This window comes from Ctenocephalides felis, unplaced genomic scaffold (assembly GCF_003426905.1).
Source record: "Ctenocephalides felis isolate EL2017-DRISC unplaced genomic scaffold, ASM342690v1 CF-g0.4_SCAFFOLD_01604, whole genome shotgun sequence".
NCBI classification, from domain to species: domain Eukaryota; kingdom Metazoa; phylum Arthropoda; class Insecta; order Siphonaptera; family Pulicidae; genus Ctenocephalides; species Ctenocephalides felis.
This window is the reverse complement of record NW_020537758.1, coordinates 4,650,533-4,670,305: the sequence shown is the minus strand read 5'-3', so window position 1 is coordinate 4,670,305 and position 19,773 is coordinate 4,650,533. Positions and strand designations below refer to the sequence as shown.

The 19,773-nt window shown below is 24.7% G+C and overlaps 1 protein-coding gene and 1 long non-coding RNA gene across 2 annotated transcripts; one reads left to right on the top strand and one right to left on the bottom strand.

Annotated features, from left to right (window-relative positions):
• Window positions 1–486: 486 nt before the first annotated feature.
• Window positions 487–17,644, top strand: LOC113372631 (cytochrome P450 4g15-like). Its single transcript, XM_026612989.1, has 12 exons — window positions 487–728; window positions 4,077–4,151; window positions 4,747–4,901; window positions 9,599–9,796; window positions 9,865–10,047; window positions 13,473–13,669; window positions 15,640–15,819; window positions 15,898–16,038; window positions 16,122–16,190; window positions 16,273–16,441; window positions 16,794–16,979; window positions 17,126–17,644. Exons 2-12 carry the CDS (start codon window positions 4,084–4,086, stop codon window positions 17,314–17,316), a joined length of 1,737 nt encoding a protein of 578 aa, XP_026468774.1. The 5' UTR covers window positions 487–728; window positions 4,077–4,083; the 3' UTR covers window positions 17,317–17,644.
• LOC113372632 lies at window positions 15,189–15,406 on the bottom strand. Its single transcript, XR_003366779.1, has 2 exons — window positions 15,310–15,406; window positions 15,189–15,226 (listed from the first exon to the last, which is right to left on the bottom strand). It is a non-coding gene; the product is annotated as an uncharacterized LOC113372632 (long non-coding RNA).
• Window positions 17,645–19,773: the final 2,129 nt, after the last annotated feature.

Genomic DNA, 19,773 nt, shown 5'->3' with positions numbered 1-19,773 from the left:
ACACTTTAACCAAAAATAATTGTTTAAAAAATCCAAACAAAATTTGGAATTTAGAAACAAAAATTACTTTTATATATTTTTACTAGGTTTTGTATTATTTGTAGTAGTGTCACTAAAGAAGTGATGAAATATATTTTCAAAACATAATTTAGTTTCATTTTAAATAACTGAATGTACGTTGAAAATCTCTTGTTTATAATTTCATATATGTTTATATGAAATGATTACACCCGTAGATTTTATCTTTAATTTATTTTATGGACATTATATTTTAACTAGTGGTATATGGCTTATGCCTAGAGATTTATAGAATATATATGTATATATACAGGTATACATACATGCATATATATATATATATATATATATATAGGTATATATCCCGGTATACCAGTTTGCCGTCACACGTCCGCACCGCCTGGCGGCTCCACCGTCGTATATATAGGAATAAAATTCTAAAACCAAAAGTGCATTATCAAATTGCTTCTCAACAGAAGCACTACTTCTAAACAAAAAAAAAATACAAACTTAATTTAGTCAGTGAATTTTTAAAATATATTTCTATATGATAGACTGCGTTAAAATCTTCCTGATATTCTTAGTCGTATTCTCAGTCAATTTTTTATATCTGGTTCATATGAAATTTTAATTTGATTTAAATTTTATTTATTTATTCGAGTGATTTGTGTGTGATTTTCGTGATTTCAGACCAAAGGGACGAATAAAATGTAAGTGGATATAAAATTTATTTTAATTTAATATTGGTGGTGTAAAACCTTTATAAAATTTTTGTAAATGTTTCATTTTTAATTTTTGAGTACATCGAGTTGTTGTAGAGTGTTATAATGTTAGACAATATTATTAATTATTTAATTTTGTACAAATTTGCCAAATATTTTATTTATTTCAATCAAATAGTTTTAAAGCTACAAGAGATATTAACTAGTAGTGCATTATATAATGCTGAGGTTTGTTTTATAGTAAATTTTAAAGTTATTTTTTATTTCCTGGTACATTTTAGGATTTTACCAGAATATTGTAGGGACAATGTTACAGATTATACAATTTTAAACAATTTTTCCAAATATTTTATTCATATTAATCGAATATTTTGAAAACTATAAAATATATATACATAAAAGTGATGCATTGTTTTACATTTAAGTTTTTTATGAGATTTGAATATTCTTAATAATTTTCTATTGTTTATATTTGGCTCTAGGATATTATTTTTATTTTACATAATATTGTATTTTATTGAATTTTCTATAAATTTGCCAAATACCTAAATAATTTTTAATTCAGTATAATACTACACACAGCAATTCTAGTACAAAATTTTAAAATATCAAAAAATAATTTTAATGGGTGAAAAATTTATATCATATGTATTAAAATTTATTTTTAAATTAATAACAATTTATATAAAATTAAATTTTTAATAATTAGGCGATAAAAAAAAGATATATGATGAACTAAATAGTATTGAATTTAAATTAAAAAATCATAATTTTATTAAAACTTAAGAAATAGTATCATAAAATTTATAAAAACCTATAACAAGAAATAAATTTTAAATGCAATATTATGTACTATGGTATAATAAACATATAATTGAAAAAAAAGCTTGAATTTTATTTAAACTTAAATTAACATAAATTATAATGCAAATAAGAAATGAAAGAATTAATTTTAAATTTTAATTAATTTGGCGAAAAGAATTAAGAAAATTACTAAAGGATTTATGGCAGGAAATAACTATAAATAAAAATGAATGAATATTATTATGTATAATTTTGTCTTGAAATTTCTTATTTAAAATTTGTTCTTGATTTTATGAAAATTGACAAAATATTATGTAATATCAAGAAATAATTTAAATTATTCAATTTTGTATTGTGAAAATTTTAAATATAAAAAATAATTTAAATATAATATTTGTTATATTTGAAAGAAAAAATAAATTATTTCGAATTTTAGTATATAAAAAATTAAAATATATGACTGAAGTAAATTTACTCACCGAATCATCAATAACTTTTAAACTATTTGTTCAAATTAAGTATTGTTTTTGGAAAATTTGTTCAAAATTGAATTATCTACAATATTGTATAACAACAAATACTCTACAACAACTCGATATACTCATAAATGAAAAAAGAAAATAACACATATCTTACAAACAGTATTTAGGATCATTCATTAGGTACATTTTTTCACTAACTAAATCATTTATAACTTTCAAAATAATTATCGAAACTAAATAGTGTTTTTGGCAAATATGTTTAAAATTAAATTATCTACAATATTGTCTAACAACAAAAGACTCTACAACAACTCGGTATACTCCTAAAGAGCAATATAAAATAATACATATTTTCTGAAAGCTTTGTTCATGATTTTTTGCCTACAAAAATACACCAAAGCGTTTATAATTATAAAAAAAATTGAAACAGCAAAAGTTTTGGAATTAAAAAAAAAAATAATAATATTATTTTTGTTAAATTAATGACTATTTTCTTAAGTATCATTATTATTATTATTATTATGAAAATTACCTAAATCTTTAGTACTTTTATAAGTATTTAATTCTTAACCATTTTTTTAAATTATTATTCTTATTATAAGAAAGTAACTAAATTTTTATTACAATTATTATTATTAAATTATTGACTACTTTCTTAATTATTAATAGTAAAAACAAATAAAATTTAACAAGAATTTATTATATATATTTATGTATATATTATATATTATAATTATTTCTATTAACTTCAAATTTCACTTTACCTAAGTGAAAGTGTTTATAAAGTAAATTTTATATATTATGTTAGGGTCATGAAAAGGGTCAAAAGTCAAACGACACGTTTGGAAAATTTTCGCAAAACAAGTTTGTTTTGCGAACAAGTTTTAGTTAATAATTTTTTGCGACAACTTCTGCTCATCTTTTAAAGAGAAATGAGGAAACGATTTGAATGGATATAAATATTAATTTATTGTATATATATATATATATATATATATATATATTTATATTTATATATTTATATATTTATATATTTATATACTCGTGTGGTTTTGCGGTTTAATTATGCAACAAAGAAATTATGAGAAAATACACATCATCATTAGAAAAGAATATTTATATATATGTATATAACTATTGTTTTGCTTAATGAACCTGTATAAAATTAATGTTTTTTTCTTTGTGAGTATACAATTTTTTTGTTTGTTGTTACAGATTATTCAATTTTGAATAAATTTGCGAAATATAGTACATAAATTGCATAAATAGTTTAATAGTTATGAATAATTTAGTGAGTAGATGCACTTTTGTCGAATGCAACACAAACGAGAGTAATTGTCAATTTCAAAAATGACAATAATTTTTTTTAAATTTAATTTAGAAAATAAATTTATATATGAAATATGATTTCATTTAAATATTTAACTAATTATTATTCGAGTATCTATCTGTATTAATAATTTATTTGTTTCAACTATTGAGTGTAATAAAATATTTAGTGTATTTTATTTAGTGTATTTTATATATAGTAGTACATTGACATATTTTTTAAATACTATAAACAACGCTTGTAGTAAACGCTCTTTATAAGTATGAGGAGTTGTTATAGGATGTTTTAGTGTAAGACAATGTTATAGATAAATCAATTTAGAACAAATTTGCCAAATACAGTATTTAATTTGGACGAATAGTTTAAAAGTTATAAATAATTTTAACCAAATGTACTTTTGCTGATGCACTGAGCATCAAAAACCTTTATCATTTTATTTTGCAATTTATGAATATACTCAGTGGATGTAGAGTGTTTTGTTGTTAGCCAATGTTGTAGATTATTTAATTTTAAACAAATTTTTAGAATATTGCATAAACATTAGACAAAAATTGTAAAAGTTACAAGAGTTATAACAAATAAACTCAAGTTATTAGCAGTCATAGTATAGTATCTAATAGAGTATTAGTAGTAGACTGGTCGACATTAGTTAATATTTTTATTATTTATTACATATATATGTCTCATATGAATTTTACTATATTATTTTTTTTATTTCAGATAAAAAATGTCGACAGAATTTGAAATGAACGGTGGGCCCACCGAAACTTTAATACAAACTGGAACAGCCTCAAGGTAAATTAATTATATTTAAATAAGTAAATAATTTTGTATAGATACATCTATAATTTCTATGTAACATGTAATTTTATTTTAACAAATTTTACAACTACGCTTTCTCACTAAATTTCTTCAAAATTAATTAAAATAAGGTTAAATTATTCAATTAGATTAATATGAATAAATAGAAATAAAAGAAAAATATTTTACTTATTACTTATTATCATGAGCAATATATTCACATAATTTGAAACTAAAATAAATTTGTTGAAATACTCCAGAATAATGACACTTTTAACTTTTTAATTAACACTTTTATTTAACTTAGTCACTCTTTATTTAAAATATTTTTCTTAAATTTATTCATTATTGTATAGGTTATTATATAGGTTTTATTCACTTTTTTTTAAATTAATTCAAAATTGAAATAAATCTAAATTAGTGAGTATGCATTGATCCTAAAATTGTAAATTCATTTTATTAACCAGTATTAATTTTTTTGAGGAAGAAAGTAGGATTTTAGTTCAGAAAATTAATATAATCTATTTTTTTATACATAAATTAAATATTACAAAAAACTACATAACAATTTTTGTATTTTTTTTCTCAGGGCCTTTGTGATGCTCCTTTTTCCGGCCCTTATATTATGGTTCGTGTATTGGAAATTATCAAGACGAAGGATGTTGGAATTGGCCGAAAGGATTCCTGGCCCTAAAGGATACCCTGTTATTGGAAACTTATTGGATTTTGTTGGAAGCAGTCCAGGTAAAAAAAATAGACATTTTTTAAATTCTTTTTTTACCTTATTATTACCTTAACCCTTTTTTACCCTATTACATAATCGAGAATATTTTTTTTTTAAATATAACCATAAGCATATTTTTATTTTTTTTAAAGATATTGATGCAAAATATTTTATTTTATTGTTCCAAAATATTCGTTTGATTTTCGTTAATTTTTATTTTTGTCGAAATATTCAAATTTTTATTAAAAATTTTTAAATGTATGAAAAACTTTAGAGTTACATTACATAATCATATTTTTTTATTTTTTAAAAAATATTTGGTGAATGTCCTTGATTTGCAAGAAATAGAAAATTAAGTGAAATTTCTATAAGCAAATATACAAATGTTTTAGTAATTATTTATAAATAATTTCAATTATTTTGCAATCTTTTAATTTGTCTTATTAGAATTTTATTTTGCAAGCAACTATTTATATAAATAAAAGTACAGGTTATTTATAATTATATTTCTAAATAGATGGAATAATTTATAAAGAATTTCTGCTTTTTAAAAAATAATTATATAATTATCCTATTTCTTTGTTATAAACAAATATCATTACATATATATGTATATATATATATATATATATATATATAATCCATTAACAAGGACATTTTCATCCAAGGACAATTAGTAATCTTACATATAAATATGCATACTAACATACACACTTATTGAATGGAATATATGAAATAACAATTATTTAATCAAAATGCAATAAGTGATCTTAAATAAATATTTATATATATATATATATATATATATATATATATGTATGTGATGCACTTTTATGCACTTGCAATAAATTGGAACGAGATTTGAATTTGAAATTTTGTGAATAATCTTATATAACAGATTAACAGATTTTATTGTAATGTTTTTGTAAGTTTTATTTTGCCTTAGGGCAAGTTGTATGAACTTCTTGATACGTAAATATTTGACTTAATCAATAAAATTTAAATTTTGATAATGGTCAATGAATTTTTAAAATCAATCCAGGATTTTTTTCAAAAATGTTGATGATAATTTTTACACAATCGATGCGAAGTTTTTTTCGAGTTTCATGGGATAATTTTAAAATTAAAAAAAATACAATGTTATTAATAAAATAAAATCTTCAGAATATAAATTTTAATAATACTAGATTACTACTCGATTACTGAGAGTGGTACTTAGCCTATTGGTAAGTTTTATAAAACTAAAAAAGCTTTCGCCAAAAAATAAATATCAACGTGAAAAAGTGTAAAAACGCAAATTCGTCAACGTTTTTTTTAAATTTTTTAAAATATTTATAAATCATACATTTAAAAATTTATATATATTTTTTTCACCATAAAAAAAATATTAAAAATTATATTAAAATGGAACAGCTAGGTCCACTGTCTCATATTTAACTTTGAAGAAATTTTATGAAATAATAACTGCATTATTCAACCAATGCAAAATATAAATTTCATGGGTACATTTTTAGCAAAGATAACCCTGTAGATAACCTTGATCTGGTTCTTTGGCAGAAATATTCAAAAATTCTATAAATTAGAACAATTTTCAAATGACCATAGTTCTTTCCTGTTAACCCAGCAACGAATTTCATTACGATTTTTCAACATTTATTCATTCTAATTATTCGCGATGAATATTAATTTTTTTTTCAATCATAATGCGTCATTTTAATTTAAATCCAACTAGATTCGTATTGGATAAACGTGACACTAGAATGAATGACATGTATTAATTATTTATCGATTGAATCATTCATTATTATTACGTCAATGCAAAATGCAAAATGCAACTGGATGCAATTTACTACTAATAAAATAAAAGACGTTTTACCGGTTTTACACCTGATGATGAGAATAATTTAATTGTTTACTTGAGCTGTCAGCATATGTAATATATATTTAAAATTAAATAAAATTATAAAATGGATAAAATGAATTTCAAAGACACGGATTTAATTATACATCTATTAATTTAACTACTGTACGACTAGAATTTTATTTAAAATGTTGCATTTAAATTTCGAAATAAAATGTTCACATTGAATGAAATAATTGTTATAAATCAAATATATTTAATCAATGGGCTTTAATAATTTTATAATAACTAGAAATATTTTCACACAAATTTTCTGTTTTTTTAATCAATTTTCAGACAGTTTTTAGTCACATTGAACAAAAAATTTGCTATAAGATTGCTATAAGATTTTCAATAAATACCAAATCAAAAATCAATTGATTCTTAATAAATTTGTCAAATACACCATTCATATTAATCGAATGGTTTACGAGTTATAGAATTTAAACAAACGACATGCATCGTCACAAGAACGTCTATACACCTCTTAGTTCAATATCTATTTTTGAGTACACCGAGTTGCTTTAAGGCAATTTTTTGACACCAAATCATAGACTAATTAATCCTAAACAATTTCCTCTAACACTGCATTTACATAAATCTATTATTTTAGGATTTACAACCAATTATCCAAAAAAATCCATCACCTATTTTCCTCGTTTTTGAGATATTTTCTCCAACATCTATATACATATATGGAAGTGATGCAAAAATAACGCGTCAAAATTAGAAATAGATGTTCAAATTGAATTTTAAAGTATACCAAGTTGCTATAAGATTTTTAATTAATACCAAATCAAAGATCAATTGATTCTAAACAAATTTGTCTAATACACCATTCATATTAATCGAATGGTTTACGAGTTATAGAATTTAAACAAACGACATGCATCGTCACAAGAATGTCTATACACCTCTATGTTCAATATCGATTTATCAGTACACCGAGTTGCTCTAAGGCATTTTTTTGACACAAGATCATAAAATATATAATTCTCAACAAATTCCTTTAACACACCATCAATGCAAATCGAGTGGTTTAGGATTTACAACTAATTTTCAAAAAAAAATGTATCATACATTTTCCTTATTTTTGAGATATCTTTTACAGCGTCAATATATGTATATGCAAGGGATGTAAAAATAGCACGTCGATATTAGATGTCGATTTTCAAAGAGGATTTTAAAGTATACCGAGTTGCTATATGATTTTTAATTAATACCAAATTAAAGATCAATTGATTCTTAATAAATTTGTCAAATACACCATTCATATTAATCGAATGCTTCAAAAGTTATAGAATTTATACAAAACACATGCATCGTGATAAGAATGTATATACACTTCTATGTTCAATATCGATTTATGAGTACACCGAGTTGCTTTAAAGCATTTTTTGACACCAAATCATAGAATAATTAATTCTTAACATTTTCCGTTAACACATCATCAATGCAAATCGAGTGGTTTAGGATTTACAACTAATTTTCAAAAAAAAATGTATCATACATTTTCCTCATTTTTGAGATATCTTTTACAGCGTCAATATATGTATATGCAAGGGATGTAAGAATAGCGCGTCGATATTAGATGTCGATTTTCAAAGAGGATTTTAAAGTATACCGAGTTGCTATAAGATTTTTAATTAATACCAAATCAAAGATCAATTGATTCTTAATAAATTTGTCTAATACACTATTCATATTAATCGAATGGTTTACGAGTTATAGAATTTATACAAAAGGCATACATCGTGACAAGAATGTCTATACACCTCTATGTTCAATATCGATTTATGAGTACACCGAGTTGCTTAAAGGCAATTTTTTGACACCAAATTGTAGACTAATTAATTATAAACAATTTCCTCTAACACATCATGTACATATTTCCACTATTTTAGACTTTACATCAAATTTTCCAAAAAAATCCATCACCTTTTTTCCTTATTCTTTGAGATATCTTTTTTAACATCTATATATGTATATGCAAGGGATGTAAAAATAGCGCGTCGATATTATACTCCAATATTCAAAGGAGATTTTAAAGTATACCGAGTTGCTCTAAGGTTTTTAATTAATAACAAATCAAAAATAAATTGATTCCTAATAAATTTGTCTAATACACCATTCATATTAATCGAATGGTTTACGAGTTATAGAACTTAAACAAACGACATGCATCGTCACAAGAATGTCTATACACCTCTATGTTCAATATCGATTTCCGAGTACACCGAGTTGCTAAGGCATTTTTTTGACACAAGATCATAAAATATGTAATTCTCAACAAATTCCTTTAACACACCATCCATGCAAATCGAGTGTTTTAGGATTTACAACTAATTTTCAAAAAAAATGCATCATACATTTTCCTCATTTTTGAGATATCTCTTACAGCGTCAATACGTATATGTATATGCAAGGGATGTAAGAATAGCGCGTCGATATTAGATGTCGATTTTCAAAGAGGATTTTAAAGTATACCGAGTTGCTATAAGATTTTTAATTAATACCAAATCAAAGATCAATTGATTCTTAATAAATTTGTCTAATACACCATTCATATTAATCGAATGGTTTACGAGTTACACAAATTATACCAAAGTCATGCATAGGTGACAAGAACGCCCATACACCTCTATGTTCAATATCGATTTATGAGTACACCGAGTTGCTTTAAGGCACTTTTTGACACCAAATCATAGCCGAATTAACAAACAATTTCCTCTAATACATCATGTACATAAATCCACTAGTTTAGGCTTTACATCAAATTTTCCAAAAAAAAACACACATAATTTTTCTTTTTTCCAGATATCTTCTCCAACATCTACAACTCTTCTATGGAATTCGACAGAATCGCAAGAGTCTGGGTTGGGCCTAAACTTTTGGTCTTTCTTTTTGACCCTAGGGACGTCGAAGTCGTCTTAGGGTCTCATGTGTACATCGACAAATCCCCTGAATATCGATTTTTCAAACCCTGGTTGGGAAATGGACTTTTGATCAGCACTGGTAAAGATTAACTCCGAAGATCCACTTTGTGAGGAAAAATTTTGTACTAATTTTTTTTTTTATGTTAGGTCATAAATGGAGGTCCCACAGAAAATTGATTGCCCCTACTTTCCATTTGAATGTTTTGAAATCCTTCATTGACCTTTTCAATGCTAATAGTAAAGCAGTGGTGGAGAAGATGAAGAAGGAAGGGTCCAAAACTTTTGACTGTCACGATTATATGAGCGAGTGCACTGTCGAAATTCTTTTGGGTAAGTAATAATAATCATAATCATAAAATGAAATATTAATATTATTTATAATATTATTAATAATAAAGTGAATTATTTTATAGCATTTTTCAAATATTTTAAGATCATATTTTCGATTTTTTTAACATTTTTACAAAAACTACGGTTTTTTTCGTAATCTTTTTTTGGTTTTGAATTTTGTTATTTTATTTATCCAATATATTATTATTAGTTAACAAGACTTTTTTAAAGATTTTAATTTTTACAAACAGTTATCTTATTTTTGTTGCCTTATTTTAATTTTTTAATATATTATTATTTTTGAATTTATTATTTGATTTAGTAAGTTTACAATTTTTATCGAAAAATGTGTTCCGTATTTTTCATTTTGTTTTATTTTTGGCAAAATCTAATTTGATTATATATAATATACATTTTTTAAAGTTTTTGTTCTTTACAACAGTTCCCTTCTTTTATTTCCAATAAGCTTTTAATTTTTTATGAATTTTTATTTTTGAAATTATTGCTTTTATTAAATTAATCATTTTCCTCGAAATATTTGGTTCTATTTTTTATTCTTTTTTTTATTTTCAAGCTTTTTCTTATTTTTTTTATTTTCCTTGGATTCTATTATCAAAAAATTATACATTTTATTTAAAATTAATATAATAACAGAAATATTCCAAAAGTTTGTCTTTTTATGAACATTTAGATTTCTCACAATCAGTTGAAACTTTTTTTCCTCTAAATTTTTCTCTTATCATTTTATTATTATAAATTTTTGTTGTTTTAAGATAATTTTCAAAAATTTCAAGTATGTATATATTACAAATCTGCTTTTCCTTGATACAATTTCCTTCGAATCATCTCTTTGCGTAAAAATCTCGTTTTTTTCCTCCTCGTCATAGTTATAAATAATTTTTTATTATATTATACAACTAGTATAAACAAATTGAATTAAGTTAAACTGGTTAATAAAATTACTCATTGTTGAGAGAACTTGTTGGATATATATATATATATATATATATATATATATAGATATATATATGTATATATTGCGTGTTTTCCTCGAGACAAACAACCTTTCAATAACAACTTGACTATTATTATAATAATTTTATTATGACATGATATGTAGAATTTAATGCAAGATCTTTATTAGAACTTGTTTAGAAGACTTTGTACGCGAACTAGGTGTAAGTGCCATTTTGCCTTCAGGAAAGTTGCCTTGAGGAACTTCTCGAAATGTGCAAAAAATCGATATATATATATATATATATATATAATTTTTGGAAGAAATATGACATTTCTTATAAGTACGTCATTCTTATAAAACGTCAAAAACAATGGAAGATTTTTTGTTCTTGTTTCCGAACAAGTTTTTCTACTACTAATAGTTGTGCGTCCAGAATTTGAATCACTGAACTTCGATATTATATAAATATACATACATATATAAATATATACATATATAAATATATACATATGTATATTTTTATATGCAAAATTGTAATTTATTCCAGAAGTCGTATAATTTAATAAATTCAGGTCAATGTTGTCGTTGGAATCATATATTCGCACACGTGCGAAATCATTGCCAAGGTTTAGAAAAATCCGTTATATATATATATATATATATATATATATATAAATAGATATATGTATATATACATATATATATATATATATATATATATATATATATAATTTTTATGAGTAATTCGATATTGCAATTTTGAATAATTCGTAGTTGAAACGCGGTCTTTAGTATTTTTATAACATGGATTTAGGACGTTTTTTACTTTTGGTCAAATAACTTTTAATTTTCATCCCGGACAATATAATATGTTAACATTATTAAAAACTAGATAAAATTTACTAAAATCTAGTAAAACCTGTTTCATACAATTTGATATTAAAATTTTGAATAATTCGTAGTTGAAACGCGGAATTTACTATTTCTATAACTTGCACTATATGGATTTGGTACATTTTTATACTTTTCTTCAAATAGCTTTTAATTTTCATCCCGGATGATAATAGGTTGTCAAATATCTCCCTTCCGCCTTTTTGTATTATAAACCAAGAGCAAAAAAGCGGAAGGGAGATATTTGACAACCTAATATAATATGTTAACATTAGTAAAAACTAGACAAAATTTTACTAAGTAAAAACTGTTTTATGCACTTTTTGCAATTTATTTCAAAAACAAACTTTACATATATTTAATTATAATCGTTAAGTATTGCACGTCTACATAGCATTTATTCAGTAAATTCTAAATTTCTTAATTTTCACAGAAAGATATGTAATTATTTATTTTCTAAATTTCATATAATACTGAAGAATGTCATACTAAAATTTGAGTATTCTAATACCAAGCTTTACATTTTTAAAAAATATTTCAAAAATACTCCACGTAGCGTTTTTGAACAAAGTTTTAGATTTTTAAATTAATATTTAAAAATACTCCATATATTGTCAAACAAAATCGTCATGTATCGTCACGATAATGCAAGCGTGCATTTGTTCATTAAATTGCTAATTTTTTGCTATATTTTCTAGAAAAGTATATAATTTCATATTTTTTAAATTTAGTACATATACTGAAGAATGTCGTACTAAAATTTCAATATACTAATACAAAGTTTTAGATTTTTAAAATGCATTTTCAAAAATCCTAATATACTTATAATTTTAGTAGCCTACAATGAAAAATGATTTCAAAGGTCAATGTTAAAATAATAATTTGCAAAAATAGTAAAAAGTTAATAAAACCAAATACTTTAATAATTATTTAACAAATAACAGTTCATTTGCAAAGCGTAGAATAAAATATGCGTTCCATCTATGGAGATAAAATACAAAGTACAATCTATTACGATTTTCAATGTAATAATAATTTGTATAATATATTTAATTTAAAACAATTTTATTTAATATAATATATATATATATATATATATATGTGTATATTTTTCTTATTTTTTAAATATTTCTTTACTAATTTTATATATAAAATACATATATATTTTTATCTTATTTTAAAACCGTTTGGTATACATTCGAAAAACAGCACTGAATTTATTCTTAAAATATTTAATATAATTGATTTTTAAATTATATTAAATAAATTTTAGGTAATATTATATTATGTGGAATTTACATATTTAATACATATTTAAGTTTAAATTATATATTAATAATATTTCTGTTTATTTCATTTTTCTTAACGATTTTTCACATTTATGTATTTCCAGTATTACCAAGTTCTAACAAAATAGTTAATAAATTACATTTTTAGGCCTAAAAATTTCAAACAAATGAGCAAAAATTTTCACAAAATTTTCATCCCCTCAACAAAACCAACATTGAATTTATTAACCCTTCACTATTTTTTAACAAATTAAATCAATTACTATTTTATTTTAATTTTTTTCCAGAAACTGCAATGGGAGTCTCGAAAAAGACCCAAGACAGGAGCGGATTCGAATACGCGATGGCCGTTATGAAAATGTGTGATATTTTGCATTTGAGACACACAAAAGTGTGGTTGTATCCAGACTTCTTATTCAATTTGAGCAAATATGCCAAGGAACAAGTGAAATTGCTGGATATTATTCATGGATTGACGAAAAAGGTAAGAGTAAAAGATTATAAAAGATTTATATGGTAGATTTATGGTGTGATTGACCAAATTTTCGGTTTTGTGGGCCTGGTACGTCTCTGTTATTTGTGCTAGGTTGTTGAAATTTTAGTATGCCATATCTTGATGTGTGTTTTGAATGCAAAAAATATAAACTCGTATATTTATTTAGTAAAATTAGCAAGAAATTTGCGATATACTAAGCAAGCACCGCGAGGTACGTTTGTACCCAAGTTTAACTGATTTTTGCGCAAATTTTTTGAAAGTTTGTTGAAATTTATAAATTTTGTGTTAGTATGTTATTTTTTATTATATATACTGTACATAAAGAATATAAAATTGCATACTGTTCTAACAAAATTATCCGGAAATTAGTAATTTGCAGCACTATTACTTTAGTCTTCTGGGCTCGAATATGCGCAAAGTTAATTTTTAATATTTTGTCACGTCTATACAATTTGTACTAAAAAGTGTTGAAAATGTACCAAGTTATTCCTATGCATATTAAATTATAAAATATTTGCAAGAATTTGTTGCTAGTAAAATTTGCTACAAATCAGCAATTTACTGAACTAGTACCGCGCTCACATGCACCTTGCAATATTATCCTTAACACATAGAAGATGTTATGAAGTATTTGCAATTTATTTATAAACAAAATAAATTTGTTTATAGTATTAAAAATAAATATTATTTTGTGCATTTTAATAATGCATAATACACAAATCTTGTGCTGAAAGTGGTACTAAAATTTAAAACAAGGGCAAAGCTAAAACTTTTGGTTTTATTTATTTATAAAATACAAAGATTGAAATGGTATTCTGTATGGTAAAAAGTTAATATATAATAAATACATTGGAATTTTTTGATTAAATTAAAAATATGTCGATAGTTTTGGTGTCTAAACTTACCAAAGTAAAATATTAGAGGCCTATGAAAAATGGTTTAATTACAAAAGTTATATAATAGTTGCACAAACTGTTTTTAAAATTATTTATGTTCGTATATGCATAAGTATATGCTATGAAGTATGTTTTAATACTTGTACAAATTTCAAGAAAATATTTATAAAATCAATTACTCCAACTTATAACTTGCGTGTTAATAACAATAATGTCTATACAAAATTTATTTGATGCATGCAACATAGTTTTGTTTCCATGTTACAAGTATCACTTAAATTTCCTGTAGACTATATATAACAATTATTGTTATTAACCTGAAACTTAGAAGTTGATGTAAATTATTTAAAAATATTTTTTGAAATTTGTAAAATTAATAAAACGTACTTAATATTATTTACTCGTGCATATATAAATATAAGTAACTTTAAAGACTTAGTGTGCAAACCTGGATTTTTGTAATCAAGGTACTTTTCACAGGCCTCTGATATTTTACCTCGGTGAGTTTGGACACTTGACATCATATCAAGGTGGTTGTGGAATGAATTTGATATAAACTTTGTTCACAATACTGCACTCCTTGTCTACAAGTTCATTGGGTCATCCATTGGGTTTCAATGTTTGCACGTCGGGGTCACCAATATATACACTGAGGGATGTACACATACAAAATTAATATATAATAAATATACTAATTATTTTTTTATTGTTACTACAAACGCACTTACGTACTTTGTCATTGTGCTTGTCTCTTGTCCAATTAATATCGGCAAAAGTCTTTCGGTGGTAAATCCGTCCTTTATGGTAGGTATATTGTTGTCCCTCGAGCTCCAGAAATAAAAGTGACGATTCTAGGCTCTAAGTCAGGTTTTATATGTTTCAAAATAAAGGAGTGGGGATAATTTTTAGTTCAATATTTTGCCGTTGCGTTAAAATTTTTGGCGCCACTTTGTGCAGTGCTTTGTGTGTTTTTTTTGAGAATTTGCAAAATATTTTAAATATGTTTAAATGTAAATTTAAATCGGTCATTTTTATTAATATTTTTTTTTGATTTTTCTCCAGGTTATTCGAAGCAAGAAGGAAGAATTCGCAAAGGGCAACAGAGGATCCTTGGCAATCAACACTTACGAAGAATTAGCCAAGAAAGTCAAAGAGAAGGAAGACGAGAAGGAAAAACATTTGGCCAATGGAAAGACAACCACTGTTGAAGGTTTATCATTTGGACAAAGTGCCGGTCTTAAGGTAATAAAGAATACAAAACTTACGCCTACAAATTTGTGGAAGAACATATAATAGTTTTTAATTTTTTTTATTTTTTAGGACGACCTGGACGTCGACGACAACGATGTTGGAGAAAAGAAACGTTTGGCCTTTTTGGATCTACTTTTAGAGTCCAACCAGAACGGAGTTGTTATTTCTGATACCGAAATTAAGGAACAAGTCGATACCATCATGTTTGAGGTGAATATATACAATGATAGAGTTAATAGAAAATTAATTAAGAATTTATTAAATTTAAATAAAAAATTGTTTTAAATTTTTAGGGACACGATACGACTGCTGCAGGCAGCAGCTTCTTCTTGTCTTTGATGGGAATCCACCAACACATCCAGGTAATTATGAATATTATTATAAATACATATATATATATATATATATATATATGTATATATATAAATAATTTATCCTTTTTAGGATCGTGTTATCCAAGAACTAGACGAAATCTTTGGAGACAGTGACAGACCAGCAACGTTCCAAGACACTTTAGAAATGAAATATTTGGAAAGATGTCTGATGGAGACTTTGAGGATGTACCCACCAGTACCAATTATTGCCAGACAGATTCAGGAAGACTTAAAATTGGGTAAGAGAGTGAAATATTATAGGCCCACGATAAAAGTAAAATGATACGCACAATGATTTTTACATAAAAGTTTAAGTAAGAAAAAATAACTCTGCAGACATGGAGGTTTAAATAAAATTTCTGCTATTATTAATTCTGCTAAACTAATATAGATAGAGTTTTGAAATTTACACCATTAGTTTAGTTGTGAAGAGTTATGTTTTTCAGAGTACCCACATGCCGTGGTTCAAAACAAATTCTGGCAAGAATGATGGCACACATACAGCGTCGAAATGTGCACAATAAATAGTTTACTATTTATTTAGACTATTTGATCGCATATAAATAATATATACTATTTTTTCCCTTTTAGTTTCTGGTGACTTTGTGGTTCCTGCCGGATGCACAGTGATCGTCGGAACCTACAAAATGCACAGAATGCCGGAACACTTCCCGAATCCGGACGTGTTCGATCCGGACAACTTCTTGCCGGAGCGAACTGCCAACAGGCACTACTACGCCTTCGTACCGTTCTCGGCAGGGCCAAGGAGTTGTGTAGGCAAGTACACTTAACAAATCTTGTAACTTTTAAACCGTTTGTGCAAAATAAATGAAACATTCGACAAACTTGTCCAACACAATTGTCTAACACAATAATGACAACTTAAAACTTGGCCTAACCATATTTTTTCTTTTCCTCCCCAGGTCGCAAATATGCGATGTTAAAACTGAAGATAATCCTGTCGACGATCCTTCGTAATTTCCGCGTCCACAGCGACTTAACCGAAAAGGACTTCAGGCTTCAGGCCGACATCATCCTGAAAAGGGCCGAAGGATTCAAGGTGCGCCTGACGCCCCGGAAACCCGGAAGCTCCGTCAGGACTTTGAAGGCGTAACCGGAACAAAAAGACATCGGAAGTGCGAAATGGACGATGAAATTGATACGATTATATAGATATATATGTACATGAAACAAATTGAATAAAATGTTTTATTAAGGGTTTTTTTTATCTAAAACACAAATTCGTAGCTGGTTTTGTAAAAAAACACTTGAAAAAGTTAATTGTGCACTTTGTGCAAAAAATCAAATAATGTAAATATTTATATATAGACTTGTATCAATTTATTCCTTTTATTTATTCAATCATGAATTTGTTGTTATTATTGCGAATTTAAATAATTTTTCTATCATATACATTTTTGCATGTAAGTAATCCATGTCGAGAGGGATGTTAGGAATATTTTGTATATTTTATTTAATTAGTAATTATTATTTTTATTTCATTTGTGTAATTTGGATGAAATAAATTTATGTGCGTATTGAAATTTACAAATGTTGTTTTATTAATTAATTTTACATGTATATAATTGATAAAAACAATCCAGATAATAAAATAGAAAGAAAACTAAACTAAACTAAACTGCTGCTAAAATGTTGATACTAAAACTGTGTTACCAGTCTATATAAATACACGTTCTATGCTCTATGTTTATTTTCTGTTGTAAATATTTTTAAAATAAATCAACAGTCAGTTCTGCCGGGACTTGGTTCAACAAGTGTCTTTATCGTAATAATAATTGCCATTTGTCATACATTTAAATAGATTTAAAGTTAAAGTGTGTTTTGTGTGAAAATATGATTTGGGTAAGTACCAAACAAATGTTTTATATTTTAATTTTAAGGCAAAGTGATTCATGTTTATGTATTTATAAATATTTTGGCAAACTGTTGGGCATAATTCTAAACAGATATTTGTTTCAACACATTGTGATATTCATTCAGGTCCAAAATAATGATTAATACATAAATTTGTTACATTAAGCGTCAAAATTGAGTTATACTGTTTAAGGTTAAACATCAAACAAATGACAAACGTCAAACGTCAAAATTGACAGTTTTTTCATGTTAAAATGTCTGTTGTGACAGTGTTGAATATAAAATATTTTATTTGTAAATAAAACCACAAAAACTTAGTGAAAAAAAACGTGGATGGAAATATTTCAAAAGTGTAAAATGCTTTTTTTTATTGTTCAAACAAAAGGTTTGTTTTTTATATAAGGAAATACGTTTTTGAATGTCTTATTTGAAAACAAATAATTGTGTATTAATTGTCGTGTTAATAATATTTATTAAAAGTGCAGTTGTTATTAATAATTCAATATTTACATCATACAAATGGATCAAAATACATAAATGCTCTTTGTAAGTAATGTTTTTTTTTTAATCATAAGTGCCATTATTAATTAAATCAATTAATTAGTTTAATTGATGAAATAAAAATTATTGGTTTGTCTATCTATAATGTTATTGAAATATTTAGGAAATTTTCACAAAATTAAATTACCAACATTTTTTTTAAATATTTGAATATTTTAAAAAGCAGAATAATGATTTTAGCGAGCTAACAGTATAGTTATACTGTATAAGATTTATGAATCATTAACCATATTGGATTCATGGATTTTATCAAACAAATTTTTCTCAATTGCAATCGATATGCGAGTTTGGTCATTTTTTTTTACATTTTGTCAAATATTTTGGAATTTTTATTCTGGACATTTTCTATGTTTATTTTAGTATAAACTAGATAAAATTTTGCTAGAGTTTGCTGTATATTGTTATATTCACTTTTATATTAAAATTCTGAATAATTTGTAGTTGAAGCGCAGATTTGAGTTTGATAATTGGCTATAGGTGGATTATGGACATTTTTTACATTTTGTCAAATAACTTTAAAACTATGTTCAGAACATGTTTATTTGTTTATACTAGTATAAACTAGATGAAATTTACTAACAAATAGTATAAATTGTTTTATATACTTGCGTATCAAAATTTTGAACAATTTTCAGTTGAAACGCAAATTTAAACGTAATATGTAGATTTTGGACTTTTTTTTTACTTTTCTTCAAATAACTTTTAATTTTCGTTTTGGGCACGTTAATTTGTTTACATTAATAAACACTATATCAAATTTACTAAGTACTAAAATTTCGTATAATTTTTAACTGAAACGCGAATTTGTGTCTGTGTACATTTTATCAACCAACTTGAAAATTTTGTTCTAGGCATTTTAATTTATTTATATAAGTAAAAATAGATAAAATTTAGATTCATAAATCATAAATAATATTAAAAGCAAAGACTGCTATTCATGATTTTGTTAAAACTACAGTGATGATATCAAATTGTTCGATTATAATAAATGATGTATTTGAAGTTGAATCCATGGATACTATCCATGGATTGTTTTAAGAGCTTTTTTTTTAACTTTGGAAATGATATCAAGTTATTCGATTAACATAAATGATGTACCTACAAATTATTCAAATGTTTTTATTTTTTCACCGAG